This window comes from Dermacentor albipictus, chromosome 8 (genome assembly GCF_038994185.2).
Source record: "Dermacentor albipictus isolate Rhodes 1998 colony chromosome 8, USDA_Dalb.pri_finalv2, whole genome shotgun sequence".
NCBI classification, from domain to species: Eukaryota; Metazoa; Arthropoda; class Arachnida; order Ixodida; family Ixodidae; genus Dermacentor; species Dermacentor albipictus.
The window spans coordinates 43,939,880-43,958,805 of record NC_091828.1 but is presented as its reverse complement, the minus strand read 5'-3'; the positions used below and the strand labels follow the sequence as shown (position 1 = coordinate 43,958,805).

The 18,926-nt window shown below is 45.4% G+C and overlaps 2 protein-coding genes across 6 annotated transcripts in view; both read right to left on the bottom strand.

Annotated features, from left to right (window-relative positions):
* LOC139048743 (probable ATP-dependent RNA helicase DDX5) overlaps positions 1-14,131 on the bottom strand; it is a 31,235-nt gene extending 17,104 nt beyond the window's left edge. The window contains exons 1-7 of one of the 2 annotated variants that reach the window (XM_070523298.1): positions 13,973-14,131; positions 8,081-8,252; positions 6,266-6,362; positions 4,712-4,845; positions 3,503-3,568; positions 956-1,097; positions 290-450 (exon numbers count right to left, since the gene is read on the bottom strand). In XM_070523298.1, coding sequence (XP_070379399.1) covers positions 290-450; positions 956-1,097; positions 3,503-3,568; positions 4,712-4,845; positions 6,266-6,362; positions 8,081-8,252; positions 13,973-13,995 — 795 coding nt within the window. In that variant the 5' untranslated portion in view covers positions 13,996-14,131. Of the gene's footprint in view, positions 1-289; positions 451-955; positions 1,098-3,502; positions 3,569-4,711; positions 4,846-6,265; positions 6,363-8,080; positions 8,253-13,441; positions 13,706-13,972 lie in introns of those variants that run through there. The other variant, XM_070523299.1, reaches the window with a different exon arrangement.
* Positions 14,132-14,693: 562 nt separating this feature from the next.
* Positions 14,694-18,926, bottom strand: part of LOC139048742 (polymerase delta-interacting protein 3-like) — a 41,184-nt gene continuing 36,951 nt past the window's right edge. For all 4 annotated transcript variants that reach the window (XM_070523294.1, XM_070523296.1, XM_070523297.1 and 1 more), the window contains 2 exons: positions 18,355-18,484; positions 14,694-15,107 (listed from right to left, as the gene is read on the bottom strand). In XM_070523294.1, coding sequence (XP_070379395.1) covers positions 15,049-15,107; positions 18,355-18,484 — 189 coding nt within the window. In that variant the 3' untranslated portion in view covers positions 14,694-15,048. The remainder of the gene's footprint in view (positions 15,108-18,354; positions 18,485-18,926) is intronic.

Sequence of the window (18,926 nt, the reverse complement as noted above, 5' to 3'; positions counted from 1 at the left end):
ATGATAACTTAAAAGTCAATATGAACTCTGCCCACAAAACCGCACTGAACCTGCCTCTGCTTACTCTCGTAAAAATAGTTCCGAGGTCATGCCCACCGTGACATCACGGAAATGAGCAAAAATGATTGGCTGACACGTGCACACAATTTTTCTTGGACCTGAACTGCAGTGGATTAACCACAGAATTCTCAGGTCGTCATTGACCACAGCCGCTTCAGAATGGCAAACCCGAAATTCGCCCCGAGGCCGTTCCTCTGCAATCGGAAGCTTCGCAGATGCACCTACGCACCCGAATCTGCTCGACGATCTTGCGTATCTGCGGCTCGAAGCCCATGTCCAGCATGCGGTCCGCCTCGTCCAGCACCAGGTAGGTGCAGCGGCGCAGGTTTGTCTTGCCTGCTTCCAGAAAGTCGATCAGACGGCCGGGGGTCGCTATGCAGATCTCCACTCCTGGGAAAGAGGCAGAGGGCAAGGGGTGGCTGGTGACACATCAGCACGACAGACCAGGGAGGGGGCGGCAGCCCCACCTAGCACAGTGTTATGGCAGATGTGCAAAGGCATTCCAGAATAGGAAAAGACTGTCTCTTGCTTTTTTTTTACCACGATCCAAGGAAAGATAGAAAAATCTTAAAGCTCTATTATAAGAGACAAGCAACATGCATGTCAGCACACTGCTTATCCTGCTATCACATATGGAGATGCTCTTAAAGCGGATAGCTTTCCTAGTCTCTTTCGGCCGTCTTTGTGGCTCGTTGGTGGTCGAACTCGGCAAGAAAAACATTTATTTGATCACTTGTTTCTTTTGGGCAATTCACTTACAATCATTGTCGATGGTTTTCGGCACAACCTATTTTAATATGTTTACGAATGTCAGAAGTGCCGTCACAGGCTCGATGCACTTGCCCCGTACTTATAGAGACTTTTTCTGAGGCTTGAAGGGCACGGGAGTACTCACCCCTCTCGAGGTCACGGATCTGTGGTCCCTTGGGAGCGCCGCCAAAGACGCACGTGTTGCGGATGCGGGAGGCCCTGCCAAACTCCGCCGCCACCTGCTGGATCTGCTGGGCCAACTCTCGTGTGGGGGCCACCACCAAGGCCTGTGTGCGCGTGCAACCACACCATAGCACAAATTATGCGTGGCACAAATTATGTGTACTGCTGTCACGTTTCCACGTGGAACCACTTTATTCACACCACCGGCATCACGTCGAAAGACAAAGAGGTCACAAGAAGACGCCAACATGGCCCGGCACGATTGTAAGGATTCTTGTACTTGTAAAGATTCCATCCCTTCATTATCATTCGCCATTCCCAGCTAACTGATACCGATGACAACATGGGCGGAGTGCCACTTGAAGCACTTATGAAGAGCGCAAAGGAATGGCGCTGAAACAGAATCGTCACATCGTGCCAGCCGTGGGTTTGCCAACATTGGGCAAACAAGGGCAGCCTCTGCTTTGAGCCAACGTTTCCACGAGCGACTTGTCTGTCTGTGCAAAGTTACACACTGCCGACATCCGTCCCCATAGAGGCCGGGCTACGTGGAGCGAACTTCCACAACAAACTTCACGTGGCAGAAACAGGCGCAACAGCACGATGCCAATTGTTTGGTGGCTTGGGCCAACTACATGGAGTGAAAGACAAGCGGATGCCGCTGCGTAGGTGTCAGTGTTGCCAGACTCGAATGTGTCTTAACAAAGAAGGATATACATAAATGGTTTTCATTCTATTATTTCTTCTCCACTGCCAAGCAATTAGGAAAAAAAGTTTCATGCGTGCTTTTACAAACGATATATACTAGCAAGGGGGACAGCATGCATTCTTTTGAAGCTTTCCTCGAGTCAAGCTTTAAATGCCTTTTTGTGGGATATACACACAACAATGGTTTAGCCCACAAGTGAAACTTGAAGCAGCGAAGACTAACTAGCAATACTCTCTTTTTTATATCACAGTGACCCTTCTAGCGACTTTGCTGTTGATTTTGCCTGTTTCAGGAATTTCTCGTCAATGTGCTTAAAGCAAGTACGGTCGAATCTCGACAATTCCAACTCAAAGGGGCCCAATTATTTGTTCAAATTAAAAGAAGGACTTGTTCTTGAAGTATTCGTGCAGCATAGCGCGATACAAGAACGGTGCGAGTTGTGAAATATCGTGGCGCGCAAGCACGTAGTGAGTGAGGACCACGAAACTGCCCACACCGGCCAACGCTCACTCCCAGTTAACGGCAGAAAACGAAAGCTGGCCCGGCACCAACTTGGCCCACTTCTTGAACTTTAGTTTTCTGGACGGAGGGCGAGGGGAGCGTAGTTGCGAGGAAGGGTGGGAGGCAAGCAAATCTGCTTTCCCGTCAGCTTGCTGGATGGTGCCAGTTACTTCTGCCACCTGCTGCCACCAAAGCAGCGGAGTTGCCGAGGTCCAGGACTGGGCCTGTGCAGCTGCTTCCCTCTGCGTGCTCGCATGTTTTTTCCCCCTCTTTCTCTGCTCACAGATCGGAGCTGTGTTTACCTTCTTCGTCCTGCGTTCTTAGCGCAAGCCATGTCTTATCAAGATGATGAAGCCATTGCCACTTATCATAATCATGCTGGTGTGCTCCCTTCTGTTGCGGCGTCGCCGCATTCGAAATACAAGAAGAATGAGGTACTGGGTGTCATCTTCACTTCCTTGTATTCAGAGTGTCTTACATACAGAATCGGATATGGTGCACTGTCTCCAACAACCTTTCCATAGAGACGTCTCAGTTTAGACACGTCATTGTTAAAAAAAAAAAAGAAAACGCGCAAGCAAGACCAACCAAGCCAACCAGAACAACCCCCGAGCGAGACCTTATGTGAACAGACGATAGCGCAAAACAAGCAGTCCCGCTGAACCAGACGCCAGTACGAATAGAGCGGTTGGGAGCGTCCGTGCGTCACCAGCTTCCCGCGTGTACATCACTGTAAGGGCCACTTTTACTGGTCTCCTCTGGTGGCAAGCAGGCCGCAAAAAATCAACTAAGGACCGATCCCTCCGCAGCGCGCAGTCTTCCACAATTTGAGAGCGGGTGAAATTTCTGCCACATTTTTCATACTTGGCATTGAGGGGTCTCTCCTAAGCCTTTCCTCTATGGCGGGGTCAGAGCATTGTCCGAGAGCGGTATGTTCAAACTGTTGCAAATGCTTGGGCGCTCCAATTAATGGGCATTTTCCCCCCAATTATTTACACATAACTTTGATAGGACCAAGGCTTCGGTTCGAATAAACTGCAAGTTCGAATTAAGTGTGTTCGAATTAACGAGAGTCGACTGTACCCCACTTGCACCACCAATAGTCTAAAGCTGTGGCGGCAGACGAACTAAACCTTTTTACAAATGGCATTTTTCAAAAAAACTTGATGCAAAATTTACAAAATTATAAAACGTGCCCTAATTCTTGGAGTTCATGAAAAATTCGGGAGAGTTGGCAGAAGTGGCAATGCAGCACAAGCGTGCGTTACTTTTAAACATTTTGCCAGACGGTTCACTTACGATGGGGCCATCACCACGCTCCAAGTAAGGTTGGTGGCTGATGTGGAGGATTGCTGGAAGGATGTACTGCAGAGAGAGAGAGAGAGAAAGACGAAAAACATCACTATGCGCACACGCATACATACACACACACACATTCACACGTAAATAAATGCGGTGATTACGACAGATACCCCTATCAAGGACCATCATTGCCACAGTTCTGGTTCTGGTTGCCCAGCACGACTTTCCTCTTTTGAATATGAAATACAATTAAAACTTGTAATTTGTATCTCACTAAGCTATAACACGCTGCTCTTGTTTAGGCTGGGAGTGGTAGGGCATCTCCTGCCAACAATGGTCTTTCTCAAAGCAGATTTCTCGTTTGTTTGGCCAACATCGGACCATCATTTGGCATTGCCAAGTGGTCGATCCCGCTGACCAGCACTCGACGAACTCTGCACTGCTTAGGTTCGTTGATCTGACGAGAACTTGCATATTCGGCATGGCACAGCTCATTGAGCTTTAGTAACTAAACTAACAATCTAAATTTACACTGCGTGCGGTGAGAGCGATGAATCTGCCGCCTGCCCACCACGTTGGTGAATTTTGCAAACAAGCACAGCACACTCCACATAGGCACTAAAAGAAACACTGAACCAGTTTAGACTAACAAATCATTATTCAAGAACTTCATGTTCGTTATTTTGCAGAATAGGTTGATAATTAGAGGAGGAAATGATAGTCAAAGTATCATTTATGAATTTCGCACCGTAACCACAGGGCCGGTATGTGAGTGTGACGCCAGGAATTGCAAAGTACTTTTCGCACTTCAGCTGCTGTGGATCTGTAGGGGTTCCCGTAACTTCCCAAGTTCAGTCTCTGGCTCCTTTAGAATACAATGTAATCCATTTTTACCAGGAAAAAAAATTCATCAGGCCCGAGCAGGCAGCTTCAAAATCCACGACGGCACAGCAAGCCAGTACGGAAATTCCAAGGCAGTGTTGGCACTCGTCTTTCGTTTCTGCGTCTGTTCTGGCTCACCACACGTCTTATCGCAGCAAGAGCAGCTTCCTTTTCTGATACAGTGGAAAGGTAATTAACAAATCACATCTCTCTTTAGCGTTTCTAAACATTCTTGCACATCTCGGCAAAGCACATTTGCTTCACTACATTCGTCTCAAGAGACAACAGCCCGAGCTCGTGGGAGAATTCGAGGAAAACCCTTACCGCGAGCGTCTTGCCCGAACCGGTCTGAGCAATGCCGACCATATCCCGTCCGCTGAGGGCGATCGGCCAACCCTGTGCCTGAATGGGAGTTGGGGTGTTGTACTGCGCCTGACGGATCGCTGACATGCAGAAATCTGAAAGAGGGTAAGACAGGAGAGATCAGCAGGTTTAAGCCACAACAACCAAAGGGAGTACGGAGTTAGCCTGTTGGTTCAGGCTTGACATAATATGAGCGCCAAAGATGATGACACAATATTAATGTGGGCTACTCGGGCACTGGACTGTCAACTGGCATTTACTCGAAGAATCTGAAACTTAGAAAGTACCAGAAGATGCAGGGCGCAACAATACGGTCAGGGTCGGAAAGTACAGTGCCTGGTTCTTACTTGTGTTACTACACTGTGTTATTATGCTCGCAGCCCCTTGTACTGGATGTATTAGTATTTCACTTTCTGTGAATAAATGCCAGTTGACAGCTTGGCACTTGCTTAAAGAGAAAAAAAGAGAGAGCAAAAAAAGTTGGCACTTCTGCTGTCCACACCACATTGTCCTGTTTGCACTGTTTGTAAAGCGAAACACAGGTTATGAGAACCAGAAACCATAGTGCCATTGGCAGAGCACAACATGAGCTTCGTGAAATTTTTTCAATAGTTGCACTCATGTTTGACCTAACTTGTGGTACAGACAGCATATTGTGCTTTTATATGTAAGAATGCAGATGCTGGTCTAAACCTCCTGTACACTAACATAACAAAATTACCATCACATGAAGCTTGCAGTAATCTTGCTGGTCAGAATTGTAAAATACCATACTTACCATCCGTTAGAACACGCTATGCAAGGCCTCATGGTTTTATTTCATGCCCAAACTAATGAGCTGTACCTTGTAACCATTACATGTAACAAGATGCCACCAGTTTTGTATTTATAGACACTTTTACTTTTACATCATCACAGCGCAGGCAACATAGGCGATTTCAGTATAGCATTTCAGCCGTTTGCATAGACAAATGCAAAACAGCTATGGCACCAATATGTCCTCGTTGAGGGTTTCAGTAGAGCCTTCCGCATGACAAATGGATGGTCAATGCCAAATCTGGTGGCACTATCCAGTATATAGAAACCAAAATACTCATGGCTACGCCTTTTGCTAGGCCTGGCCGCATCAGAACAAATGGCTAATCTTAATAATGATAACAAAACATCCCCGATAGCTGGTCCTCGAAGGGAGATAATACTGACCGAAAAATTATTTCGCCAGTTACGTCTTGCAGTTGTAACAAAGAACAAGAAGCAAGACTGAGTTCAGATCGAAGCAGGTGGACTCTGCATTGCTAAGTTATTACACTAGCCATGCTAACCATGGAAAGCAACAATGCGAAGTCCAAAAGTGAGTGTGTGTACATAAGCTGCAAAGCTCTTCACAGCGCTCTCAGCATGAAAATTCTGGACCCACAATTTTACAGTGTATTCGAGGGTTTTGCATATGCTATAACAAAAACTCTTTTAATATTAAACCAGGTGCTGCTTGTCGGACAACCCCGGGCAACTCACCCGGCAGGTTAGCCTCTTCGAATGTCAGAATGGGGTTGGGAACGTCCTTGCCGCGGATGGTGATGTCGTGCTGCTTCCGGTATGCATCCACTTCATGCTGGGAACAAGGTATGTGTACGTGGCTAATGTCAAGCAGGAAGCAATAAACATGGGGCACTGTGTGCCATGGACATGACAAGCTGGGGCAGCAGTCCGAAAGCTGCTCCGCACAGGCTTACACCACTGCCACGGCCAGGCCAGTGTATACATGGCCAGGCCGTGTATTACATTACATTACATTACATTACATTAATACACGGCCAGGCCAGTGTATTTTGCACTGATCTAACAGAACTATTATCACCGTTTTTGTCCTTGTGTCCAAACACTGGCTCATACCCACTACGGGGGATTGTCTTAACAGGCAGTGCAAAATTGACGGGACAGAGGATTAACGAAGCAGAAGCACTAACTTCAACTGATTTTAATGCAAAAAGTGCTCACGTGTGGTATGTGCATGCATGCATGCGTTTCACGCACACACACACACACTGGGTGTTTCTGCTAAGACTGACAAAATTTTGGAAAGATCACCTGTGGTAGATAGCAAAATTCTAGTACTTGAGCTAGATCACTCAAAGAGGCAGACATCATATTTGTATGAAAAATTGGAATGCATAACAGAGGAATTACTAAAATTAACAAATTAAGTTTTTCCTCGCTACCTTACAGCACGTATTGTGATTTACAAATTGTAGTCAGTGAGACTGCAAGGCATGCCCACTTGGAAATAATTCTGTGGGTGATACCATTTTTGAGGTACGCTCCATGAAAGTTGCAGCAAAAATGCGCTGTCGTTCGGCTCACATTTATAATAAAACACTGTTTTTAACTAGACCCTCAATGTATTTCTTAACAAAGTTGGGGAATTATTTATCTTGAAACTGGTGTCACCCACAGAATTATTTTCAAATGGATACGCCTTGCACTCTTATTGGCTGCAATTTCTAAATTGCAGTATGTGCTGTAAGCTAGTCAAAACATTTAATTAGTAATTTTTCGCATTTAGTCAATTATAAATTTTGATCTCGCACCAACAATGTATGTGTTAGAGTAATTCACCTCAAAGACTAGAATTGTGCTCACTGCCACAGGATATATATACATGTATATAAAGATCAGCTGTCTTGATAAAATACACTCGGTATATACAGAAGGCAAGAAACACACCGAGAGATGTTACACCGCCATGCAGCATGCACTAGACACTCTTCAGCCATTACTGTCCTTCACACCCACTAAAAATCTTACTTCCTTTTTAGTAGTAGAAATCGTAGGTGCGATAGCACAGACTATGTTATCACGCTGCATACCGCATGGCCTCTACTATCAAGCGACAACACTGTTCTGGATCACAATGTACTATAGTACAGGATTTATCAAAATGTGGTTGGCACCTTCACTCGGGGCAGTGAATTGCCAAGAGCCCACCTTGCACCTTTTTGCACCTTGCCTTCATGCTTTCTTACACGTTCATTGACACAATGCTCCATCTGCCAAACTAAACTTGCATCTCTTCAATTGTACGTGATCTCGTAAACAACTGTGTTCTCGTCAATTTCACACTGCCAGTTACCACAATACCTTTGTTCAACAGGGTTAAATGAAATGGGGGGGAAGGGAAAGGAGCTGTAAAAATACCAGTGCAGTTCTGGGTTCTGTTTACGTCCTTGCGCACTGTTCCCTTACGAAAATGTGTCTTCTTGTTTGCCCCTTTGCATGGCCATTCACTAAATGCAAAACCCAGAAGAGCGCCACCAGCCCTTGCCTCCTCACCTTGGGCCTGTGGGCGGTGGTGGGGTGCTCCTTGTAGAAGTCCTTCTGGAAAGGGGGCAGCCGCGACAGGTCCCACTTGGGCTTGCGCAGGCGCTCGCCAGGCTGCCTGCCCTTGAGGCTGCCGCGTGGGCCGTCGTCACCGCCTCGTCCCCAACGGTTCATGTTGTCCCTCCTGCACCAGCCGTCCAATGTCGCTCGCTTATTGGCTTGCTCATCGTTGGCCTAATTAATGCCCACTGCAGGACGGCGGCCTCCCTCACCCACCCCGCTTTGCATTAGCCGATTCCACGGTATGCCAGCACACATTTCCTCATTTTACCGCTCCATCTGGTTCTCTGCTGTCCCCAACTAAGGTTCCTCTCTCTTGGCACCCATTCCACAATTCCCTTCCCCATGCATTACATGCTCTTGCAGAACCCATTTCTTCCTCTTCAGCTAGAATATTGGCAACCAATTCTTTTAATGCTAAGCCTATAATTTCTCGTACAATTGCTTGTTGCACTGTTTTTATATAACTTCTTCTCAAGGTTTCTTAGTTTCTTTTCACCTAAACAAGCCTCCTGTATTTTATTTTTTTCAATACCTGCCCAGTTAAACCAATACTGGAGTCACGTAGAGGGTGCAACTTTCGCAAGTAGCTGGCCACAATTATTGGGGCCCAGGGTTGCATCAACTTTCTATCGCACATCATGCAAATTAACAAATCTGGGAATATGGCACCACCATAGTGGACCACTGGCTTCGATGCACTGCGGAGCGACTGAGCAGGCATTGCAAGAATTAGTTATGCAAAGTTATTGATAGTACAAAACTTATCAATGCTGCTATCAATTGCACTTTCAATAGTGCACTATCAGTAATAAATCACACAATGTATCGAATGTAAACACTGCAACAATGACCTTGGTGAGGTTTCCTTTTTCCCAACTACATGAACTGAGCATTACACATGGCTAGTTAATTATATCCCTATTCAAGAATTGAACAACTATTAATACTACTGTCAATAGTGAACTACAATAATAACACTATCAATAGTATTATCAGTGCTGCTACTATAATACAGCTTGCTGCATGCTTTACTTAACTTCCAAGCCTTGGCGAAGGAAGTTAACATTTAGCAGGGCACAGTACTTAGTAACAATTTTCTTTTCTGCTCTGTTTTGTTGCACTACGAGACCAAACTCAATGAGACTGGTGTGCCATGTGTCAATGACTAAAATATATACAAATCTATGCAACTCGTACAAAAATGCGCCATAGCACAGTCACAAGCTAACAGCTGTTAGCTTGTGGCTGTTCCTTGCCAAAACTTCCGTCAAATAGTATAACCCATTTCCTTAATTAGCAAATATCCATGATTCCATTCTCTGCAAAACTAATTTGGCTAACATGAACTACTGTAACTCCACCTCCTTGTTGCTATTCGTATTAATAGTGCCTATCGAAACACAATTTTTCTCACTACAAATCGCCTATGTATTTACTACACTGATGTGATACTTGAGGCTGCATTTCTGTTTCATCATAGCCTTTTAACTCTGTATTCCTGTTTTCTATACTGCGCTTTCAACATTGTAGTGTATTCTTGTCTTCTTAGCACTCCCCCTCTATAATGTACATGTACTTTGTGGGTATTGGTGAGATTTAGGAACAAAGTCCCAAAGTGGCTTTTGCATACAGAAAAACTCCCTTTGTATGCCTCAATCAGCATTCTTCTTTCCACTTTGTTGACAGTAACTCATTAACTTTAGGTCCCCTGTTTCTTAAATCCTGCTATAATTATATATATGAACGGTCAGAAAAGAAAAGCAGGAAAATAATTGCTACAAAGCCTGCCTCCTGCTTATTCCAACAGCACAATGATGCCAGAGGCTGACAAGGGTCGAAATCAGCAAGACAAGCCAGAACTACCAGTTCAATGGCTCAGCAAGTCTGCATCAATGCATCATTCCCATGGTAATTATTGAGTGTGCGCAATCAAAGGCTGCCGCTTAAAAATTTTCTTAACAAGCTCCCAGGCCCCTCATTTCTAACATTAATCTCCATCATGACAGCAGCTACACAAGAAATAAAGATTGAAATATATGTGTATAACTCACACGCACATTCTACCTTTTCCACTACTCTCTACTCCAATGTTTTCTATAAATAACCGCTGACTGACTGCTAATCAACTTCAACTGCGCAAAAACGATGTGCCTTATTTTCACTTTTGGCTTTGAGCATAGTCCAAAAGAGATTTGATGGTTGAAACAAGGAGTCTCTTTAACAGTTATGGCGGTGCAGATTCCTTTGTGTGCCATGTGGTGTATCAAACCATGCAGTACACCAACAATTTTGGAGGTCACTGTAACGAGTTACTGCCTTGCAAATGGCACATTGTAAAACTGACAATAAGCACTGGAATCGGACCCAGCAAAACCTTCATTTAAAGTACTTTCTTACATCATTCATGCTGAACAGCGATCCAAACTCTGAGTCATCATGTTTTTAATGTGGGCAGGCGGGGCCATCTTGGCACTTTGGTGGGAAGATCCCAGTGATATTGCAGTCTGGAATTACAAGCCACTGGGTTTTTAAAGCAATAGATTTCTCTCGCTCAACCTCCAACATTGCCAGTTTCTGGCCATTTAATGTCCACTTTTGGGCCACTGGGTGTCACCAGGTGCTACTAGGCACCGAATGAAAGAACCAGCTCGAATGGGCCTATATAATCCTTGCAGGCCGACCAAGTATGACCACATCTCTTCGGCACAACAAGGAAACTAGTTTTTGCATCCAATGTCGGCTCGCATGCATCTCTAAAACACACTAATCTGCTAATGGTAAGAAATTTGTAAACAGGGATAAGGTGCCAAAGGTTGGCCAACGTTTAGATAGGAGGACCTATCTTCGTCAAAGGCAATGACAAAGATAGCGCCTTTGACGAACATAGGTCCTCCTATCGAAACGTTGGCCAGCCTCTCTGAGGCACCTTATCCCTGTTTACAATCTTACCACAGTGTGCTATTCCATCTGTCAGCCCCTTTCTTGATTTTGGACCACTAATCTGCTAATGTAATGATGAACTATATTTAACTGCTTCTTTGATTTACTTATTTTTCTTTCATGTACACACTTGGTATGCGACAGCTAGGTGTATCCCCATTCTTGGCCAGTCCTCAAGAATGCGCTTGTCCTGCTATGATAACTACATGAAACTCTCACCTTGCAAAAGTAAACCAAATCAAATCAGTCTTCGCACAGTATCAAAAAGGTATCACCAACTTGCGTTGGACATCAACAGGGCTGGTTTGAACAGATACCAGAAGCCGCCCCTCTGTGCAGTATTCTGGTGACACTACTGTTCTTTGCGACATACAGTTCTTATACATTACATTATCTGTTTTCATTTCCTTTTTGGTTCTGTGTTTACAATGCTAGAACAATGTATATGTGAAATGATCTTTGCAAATGCTTATTATTTTTTTTTCCTTGGCGGCTACTCCTGCCTAAGACTTTAGTCAAGCTGGCAGTAATAAATAAATAAAATAAATATACTGCCACCTCCATCCTCTGGGGCCCCTGATGACATCACTAACCGGCAATACTGAAAAAAAATTTAAGGCGAAAAAAAGATGGGGGGCAGGAGGAGCAGTTTTGCTTGAAGGGCAAAGTATAGCGCAAAGTGTCCTGAAGCAGTGTTTCACAGTACAGGCGGGCGCGACACTTTGGTGCAATGCAGCAGTTAAGGCAACTCCTGCTCGATAGAAGAGCAACAGTGCCCTGTCAGCTACGAAATGTTCTAACAATGCTGGCGTGATGACGAAGACTGCCACTAGCGATGTTACAGAAGCGAGACCGATGGGAAGCCGTCTGTATTCGGAAAATGCACCAGGCATCTCCACGCACCAACTTGCATGTAGGAAATTATAAAGGGTGTTGCAGTCTGTCTCTTCAGGCATGCGTGTGTGGGGTAATGGTTGGAGTACCACATTCCCATGCTGGCGGTACTGTGATCGACTCCTGCCAGTGAGCATTTTTATCGTTTTTATGAAACATTCATATGCATGTTTATATACAAAACATCACAGCGATGGCGAAAATTTGGTGGAGTGTCGCATATTTACTACAACAAGAACAGCTCGGCTGCATGCTAACTGTTTGCAAGTCACACATATTTTACCTTTACAAGTACATTTTTCTTGCACAGCAAACTGCGCTACGTTGAAGCGACAAGCATCGATTTCTCTCCTAGCTTTGCTGTTTCGTTTCTACCAAGCTGCTCCTTCCACTTGGGCAGATGCAGTTGCATAACAATTGACAGACACCCCAATGATGCAATGCACAAGTGAAAATTTACAAATGTTTTAATTTTCTGCATTTGCCACTGGTGGTGTATTTCACTCATCCTGAAAGGAGTGTCGTGCTATGTCGAAACAGCAGTGCATGTGGAACACTGGTCTCGTATATATAGTGAAATTTGGGTTTGGAAATTCCGACCATCATGTCGCAACCATGAGACGTATCAGCTCTTCCTTTTTTTTTGCTTTTTTATCGAAGCGAAACTGGCAGCTTCAATACATAGGCAGATACATGAATGAACTTGTGCAACTGAAAGTTGGCATTCACAAAGCCATCAGAGCTTACAGGTAAAGTCCCCTTACCTCTGGGATAGTTACCAACAACACATTACGAAAAAAGCAAACTGGAACAAACCCAATCGAGCGCTCTCTACATTGTAGCACACAAACACCTTGCTCGGTGCCTGAAGGCTCACAGTGGGGTGCAGTCAAATTGAGGTTGCCGGGAACAGTTCACTAGGACGTTCTCTTTGTTTTTCACGGTTTAAGCGGCGTTCCGTGGAGCAGATTTTAACCGACAATAACAAATGACATTTCCAGTGGTCTAACATACTTTATTGTACAACAGACGGAGAAATACTGACAGAAACGCTAGGGCGTTGAACACCAGCGTTTGACGCTTCTGAGCTGCAACTCCGCTCTGGCTCCACTCGAATGACGGGGAGAAAGGGGGGTTGTGTCCAAGGACACGGCGTCCCGACACGACAGACAAAACCATATGTCGCTTCAGACGACGCGGTGACTTTCTGTTCTCTCCGAATCATTACATGCAGAACTCGCCGCGCACCATCGAAATAGCGGGCGTTTACAGTAATCAAATAAAGGGCAGATCGAGTTCTCCGACGCCATCTGTTTATGGCTCCCACAGTAGCGCGCCGATGCAGTTTCGTCGGCCAAGCAATGCGCAAAAAACTGTTTGCACCACAGAATCTCACCGAACAGGGCAACACTGGAATCGTAGACAGGGCAAAGTTGCACACGGAGCGACCGGGCAAACAAACGTCAAAACACTGACCCTGTGGATGTCCGGAGCAAGAGGACCAGTTAGGCCTAACTTTTTTTATCTCCCGTCAGCTCGAGATCACGTAGACGGGCGCTCTCGGCGGCGGGTCGACTTCGCACAGGCTAGGGGCCACTGCAGTGTTTATTACCGACCAATGGGAATGCATAGTGCATGGTTTGTGCGAAACCTGTGCTTTGACGGCACCGTGAAACCGGTTCCCATTGCAAATCAATGAACCCGCCGGCGACCCAAATAACCCGTTTCACCACGACTGTGGTCGAGGTGCGCAGCAAACGCAAGAACAACGGGTACTCGGTGTGGCTAGAAATTTTTATTCGCGGATTGCGGGTCGATTAGACGCGACCTGATGAGGGGGGCAAACAAAAAAATAATGCGCCCCGGGATTGCAATGTGAGACAGCAACGTCAGGGGGGAAGCCAGCAGAAAGTGAAGCAGCCATTTTACCCCGCAGGCCTTGTAATGCGCGGTTATGATTTCCGCATTGCGAGCGAATGGGTGAAGACGAAAAACGTTTCCGCTTACCCTCGGGGGTCTCGGAACGACATGGCTGATCAAAAACAGCGTCAGTCAGTCAGCGAAATGGTTAACAAGCTATTTTTTCTCGGCGCGTGATGTGATCGCCGCGCTTTTCTTGCTTATCAAAACACACACGCGCAACTACACAGTACGATGTAGCGAATGTTGTCTAAATAGTCACGGTCATCTACAAATGCACTAGTGCGGTGCTACTTAAGGCAGAACGAGCTCCTGTAAAGCTAAAACTGACGTACGCAGCCTATTTTATGTTTACAACAAAAATATGCTCGTTGCGTAGCGGCCCGTTACTGCACTACTTCTCGTAGAGCACGCGCACCAAACCATGGCGTAGCGAGGCTACGGCCATATTTGAAAAGCGCAGCAAAATGGCAATGACACAACCAACGTTGGACACAACCTTGACAGTTCCGTGCAGAGCTTGCCAGTCTATGCAGAGTAACGGCGACAAAGCTCTTAGCTCCCAGTTCGATCCATCGGCGTATATTTTCTGCTTCCTGCTTTATTTTTACGCAAGCAGCCTCCTGAAGAGATATATACATAAATAAACGGCAGCAATGCAAGCTTTGGTACTGCGGTGACCAAATACTCACCTGCCCAATAACGTCAGTTTCAAACAGCGTAGATGCTGGCTACTTACCTCGGGTGTTGTCAAGGCACAAACCGCCCACACCATGGGGGAAAAAAATTGAAAGACGCAAGACTTGCATATGTCAATAATGTGCTTTTTATTTCTGCAGACTTCCGGGTGCCAAGGTCAAACATGATGGGAGCCTCAGCAGATTCCACATCTCAGTCCTTGTACACAAGCACGCCAGGGGGTCGAAGTGTGAAATATCAACAGAAGTACGGGGGGGGGGGGAGGGGGCGCAGAAGCTGGTATGGTTACAAAGAAACTGACCAACACTTGATGGGGCTTGCGTCATGCGTGGTCTCAACAAAAACTCTGAGAGGGAGGAGAAAGGCTTAATGGAACAAAAGGAAGGAGGCCATTGGCAACTGCAGAGCTGGTCTTGCAGGGCTATGTCCTCTGATGATGTTTTTTCAAGCTCTGGCTCAGTCCATCACCTTTGGTTGGACTGCAAGATGTCCAGCGTCAACACAGTCAGGTTCATGGGCTGCCCTGCATGGGAGAATAAAAACTTGTAACACGAAGCATAATGTAAATGTTCACAAGCAGCAGCAACTATGATACTGTCCCTTTGATGAACAAGCTTAAGTGGCAGAGAGGCATCTAAGTCAAGTAATTGTAGTTACATATAGTGGCCATGGAGCAAGAAACCTTTACGAATGGAAACTCCGCTCTTTGCCGCGACCAGGAAAGGTCGTAAGCCCATAGATCCACTATCATGCTGGTGGCCGAGAAAGAAATTACAGTTTTGGTTGCCAAGGTAACCCGTCACGTGTGTTGCTTGTGTTTGGCCGCCCGCCTCGCACCAGTTTCTACAGAGGGCACTCACGTGCGTTTCTTTAGCGCTGATAGCCTGGACAATGATTGGTGCTACGCTTCAACCATTTAAGCAGAGTAAAAAAACAAAACGCATTCCTTTCGATGATCACTATAAGGTGATCTGCAACTTTCAGTTGTACTAGGCCCTATGGTTTGACACCCACGCGATGACCGATTGGATGGGTGTAAGCGCTGCTGGCATTTATCGAAAGCAAACCTGCATTCAATTTCCGCGAGTAAGTGACCAAGCTGATTTTTCCTCAAGCTCGTGGGTCTCATTTGCTGTGTGTGCACATCGCTTTTGTTCACCGCCGTTGATGTTCCTGGCTTGTCGTACGCACTCATTCTTGATCTTTTAATGGTAGCATGACTGATATTTGATGACGCTTCCCAGGGAGGCCACTTCTTTTTCGGGGACGTCAATGCTGGAGGCATAAGAAAGATGCAGGCAACAGCCTTTGGACGCAGTCCAGGTTTTTTTTTATTAATCCAGAATTACCTCGCATCTAAGCTCACCGTACTACTTATCACGTCTCATCATGTTGCTCGCGAAGTGCTTCTCGGAGACGTAATCTCTCTATGCTAGTTGACGGCCATCCCCAGGAATCGCCGCAGCCCATGCACGTTCAGGATAATTCAGAGCCTTCAAGATGCTCACCTTTTCCCTTCAAGGCTCAAACCCGCTTTTGTAGTTATCAGTGAAACACCTGCGTCCCAGCTCAGGCTAACAAATTCCGAAGAAAGGCATTTGCACGAAGCAGTGCTGTTAGTATTACGGGCCACTAACAGACACCGACAAGAACTGTTGCTGTTTGACTTAAAGGCGCACAAATACAATGTGCGCCTGTCTGCTGAAGCGAATGTCTGTGTCGTATGCTTTGAGTGGAAGACACGGGTGCTGCCAAAGAGCGCATGCTCGAGCTTGCCGGGCGCCCGCCCGGGCGCCTGCATTTTTTTTTTTTTTCGCTACGGCTTGCATGACGCGCCTCAAGGTGCCGCACCACTATCATGAGCCTACGTCGGCACATATTTTTTCAACATTATCTGGTCGCCCATACTGACAGGAGTTCGAGCTCCTAAATATTCTTCCTCCATGATGGTTGCTAAGCCAAATGTTGCTATAAAACGACGTGGCTAGCTGAGATGATCTTCAGAAATAAATATGTTTGCGGAATGGACACAAGGAAGGAGACGGGCAAAACAATGAAGCGCTGCACCAACTGATTTTACTGCTGCTTGATTAGCAACGATATGTACATGAAGTCATAATAAGAAAAATTGAAAACAACGAAGCACTAATACCACATAGGGCCCTTCCTTCACATTGCCTCATACATCAACAACTTTTTCCTTTCAAATAAATCTACCGAAATATCACCGACGAACATGTTTCCAACTTCCTTGATATTGTACAGTACTTCCAATAATTATCTGACCATGACATCCCTGCTTCTTCCTTGTATTTTAATGTCTCGTAGCTTTGGTTCACATTTCGGATCTGCCAAACATAGATTCTTTACACACAACACTACATTGAATGCCCAAAAATGCTAAAATTTGGTGAAACTAAAAATTGATTATTCAATATGTGGACCATTTATAAAAGGCTCGCAGATGTTATTCTGTAGGGGTGCTGTGAAGAGGCACTTTGTTCAATGGTTGCAGAAACAATGATCTGAACTGCAGACAAGCAGAAATGTTTATGGAGATTTTAATGAAATACGGTATTCAGGTAAATAAGATGTTATAGAAAAATCCAGTTGCCGTCATACGTCGGTTCTATTAGCAGATGTTGCTTCCCAGCGGGTTGGTCCGCATAATCGACGAGTCAGAGAAACAGGCCACAAAGAATCTCTCAGCAACTGTATTTGCATTTTTTCACATATCTTTTGCCCTAGCACCTATACTGCACGCGCACACACTTTTAAACACATTTTGTTATATACATACAGACTTTGATAACTATAATTTAGCTTTAAATGCAACACGTAAGCAGCTACAAATTTAGTACACTGTTAAGGAACACACTGTTTTTAGATCACAGTGCCTTTTTCAGTGACACTGCTGCTTCCAATTTTGCCTGCTTCAGGAATTTGTCGGAATAAACTTGTTCGAAGCGATTACCTTTTACCATCAGAAGACCGCCGAGGGTATGACCAGAGACTGACAGGTGACATTCCGTCTGGATATTGTTTACAGTTCTATGAATATCCCTTTGCATTCAGCATTACTGTGAGGAATTGACCATATCCCCAGCATTACCATTGCAATCCTGTGTAACCTCAGCCATATGTCCACATCTTAAGTGTTTCCTACTGCTTGTTGACCACTGTAAACAAGACACCTTGGTTCGTTCCTTCGATCGTTCACAAACGAAGGTTAGTGAGCTTGCAGTTCGACAAACTCAAGTGTGATTCAAGTTTCGCTGATACTCGACGCATCATTCATAAAGTTGTAGAATGAGCCCAAACATGTAAACTCAATAAAATATTCGTGGTAGTTGGCAGGCCTCTGCACCTCGACCTACTAACGGCCCCCACACTGTGACCCTCAGGTGGACCGTGACACACCAGGTGAATCGTGCACCTTTTACGCTCCAGAGAGAGACTGCACCCACTGTACTTGCAAGCAGAAGCAGCAAAACTGTTTCGCCTGTGTCGATTTTTGACAAGGCCATCCCTTCTGCATTACAGGTAAGACATTTTCACAGCCACAAAGAGGGAATAACCATATGCCACATGCTGCAGTGATCATGATAGTAGGTGATGCGAGAGTTGAGTTCACACTGAACAACAGATTTAGTCGCAGCTTACACACAGCCAATTTAAATTTGACCACAAAGTGGTGAGCTCATTACATTAATAAACAAGCACAATCGTTGCAGGCACTCTAGATCGTTGTCTCCATTTTCCTGGCTTACCATCAAGCATTCTGCCATTGTAGGCCTTGAAGGCCTTCATGGCATCAGACTGCCGGTGAAATGTTGCCAGGGCCGTTCCAACTGCTACCATCCTGGCATCGTGCATGGGACCAATGTCTTGAAACAAATCCTGCAGAGACGGAGAATGAAAGCAAAGAGCTGCAGTGGACACCCATTAAACGAAACTCAGTTAAACAAAAGTTACTGATAAACAGAATTAAACAAGATTATTTGGTTGGTTTCCTATGTCTGGCGTAGCAAAATTCTTTGGTTAATTGAAACGCTACTTATTTGCTACCTTCACTTAAACGGCATAAAAGCTAAACACTAGGAATAAAATACTTCACAGTCAATGCCATAGTCTGGACAAGACAATCCGGTGGCCATCCGTGGGCTTCAACGAGCTTTCCGATCATTTGTGCTACTCTGTTTTAGGCCTACGTGCGGTGGGTGTTTTGGCCTGATAGAGAGCCCGAAAAAATGGCCGAACAAAGCACTGTCGCTTGAAAAGAAGCTGCCTTCTTCAGGAGTTTGACTAAAGTGGCCTGTCCAAGAAAGAGGTTGCAAAAGAA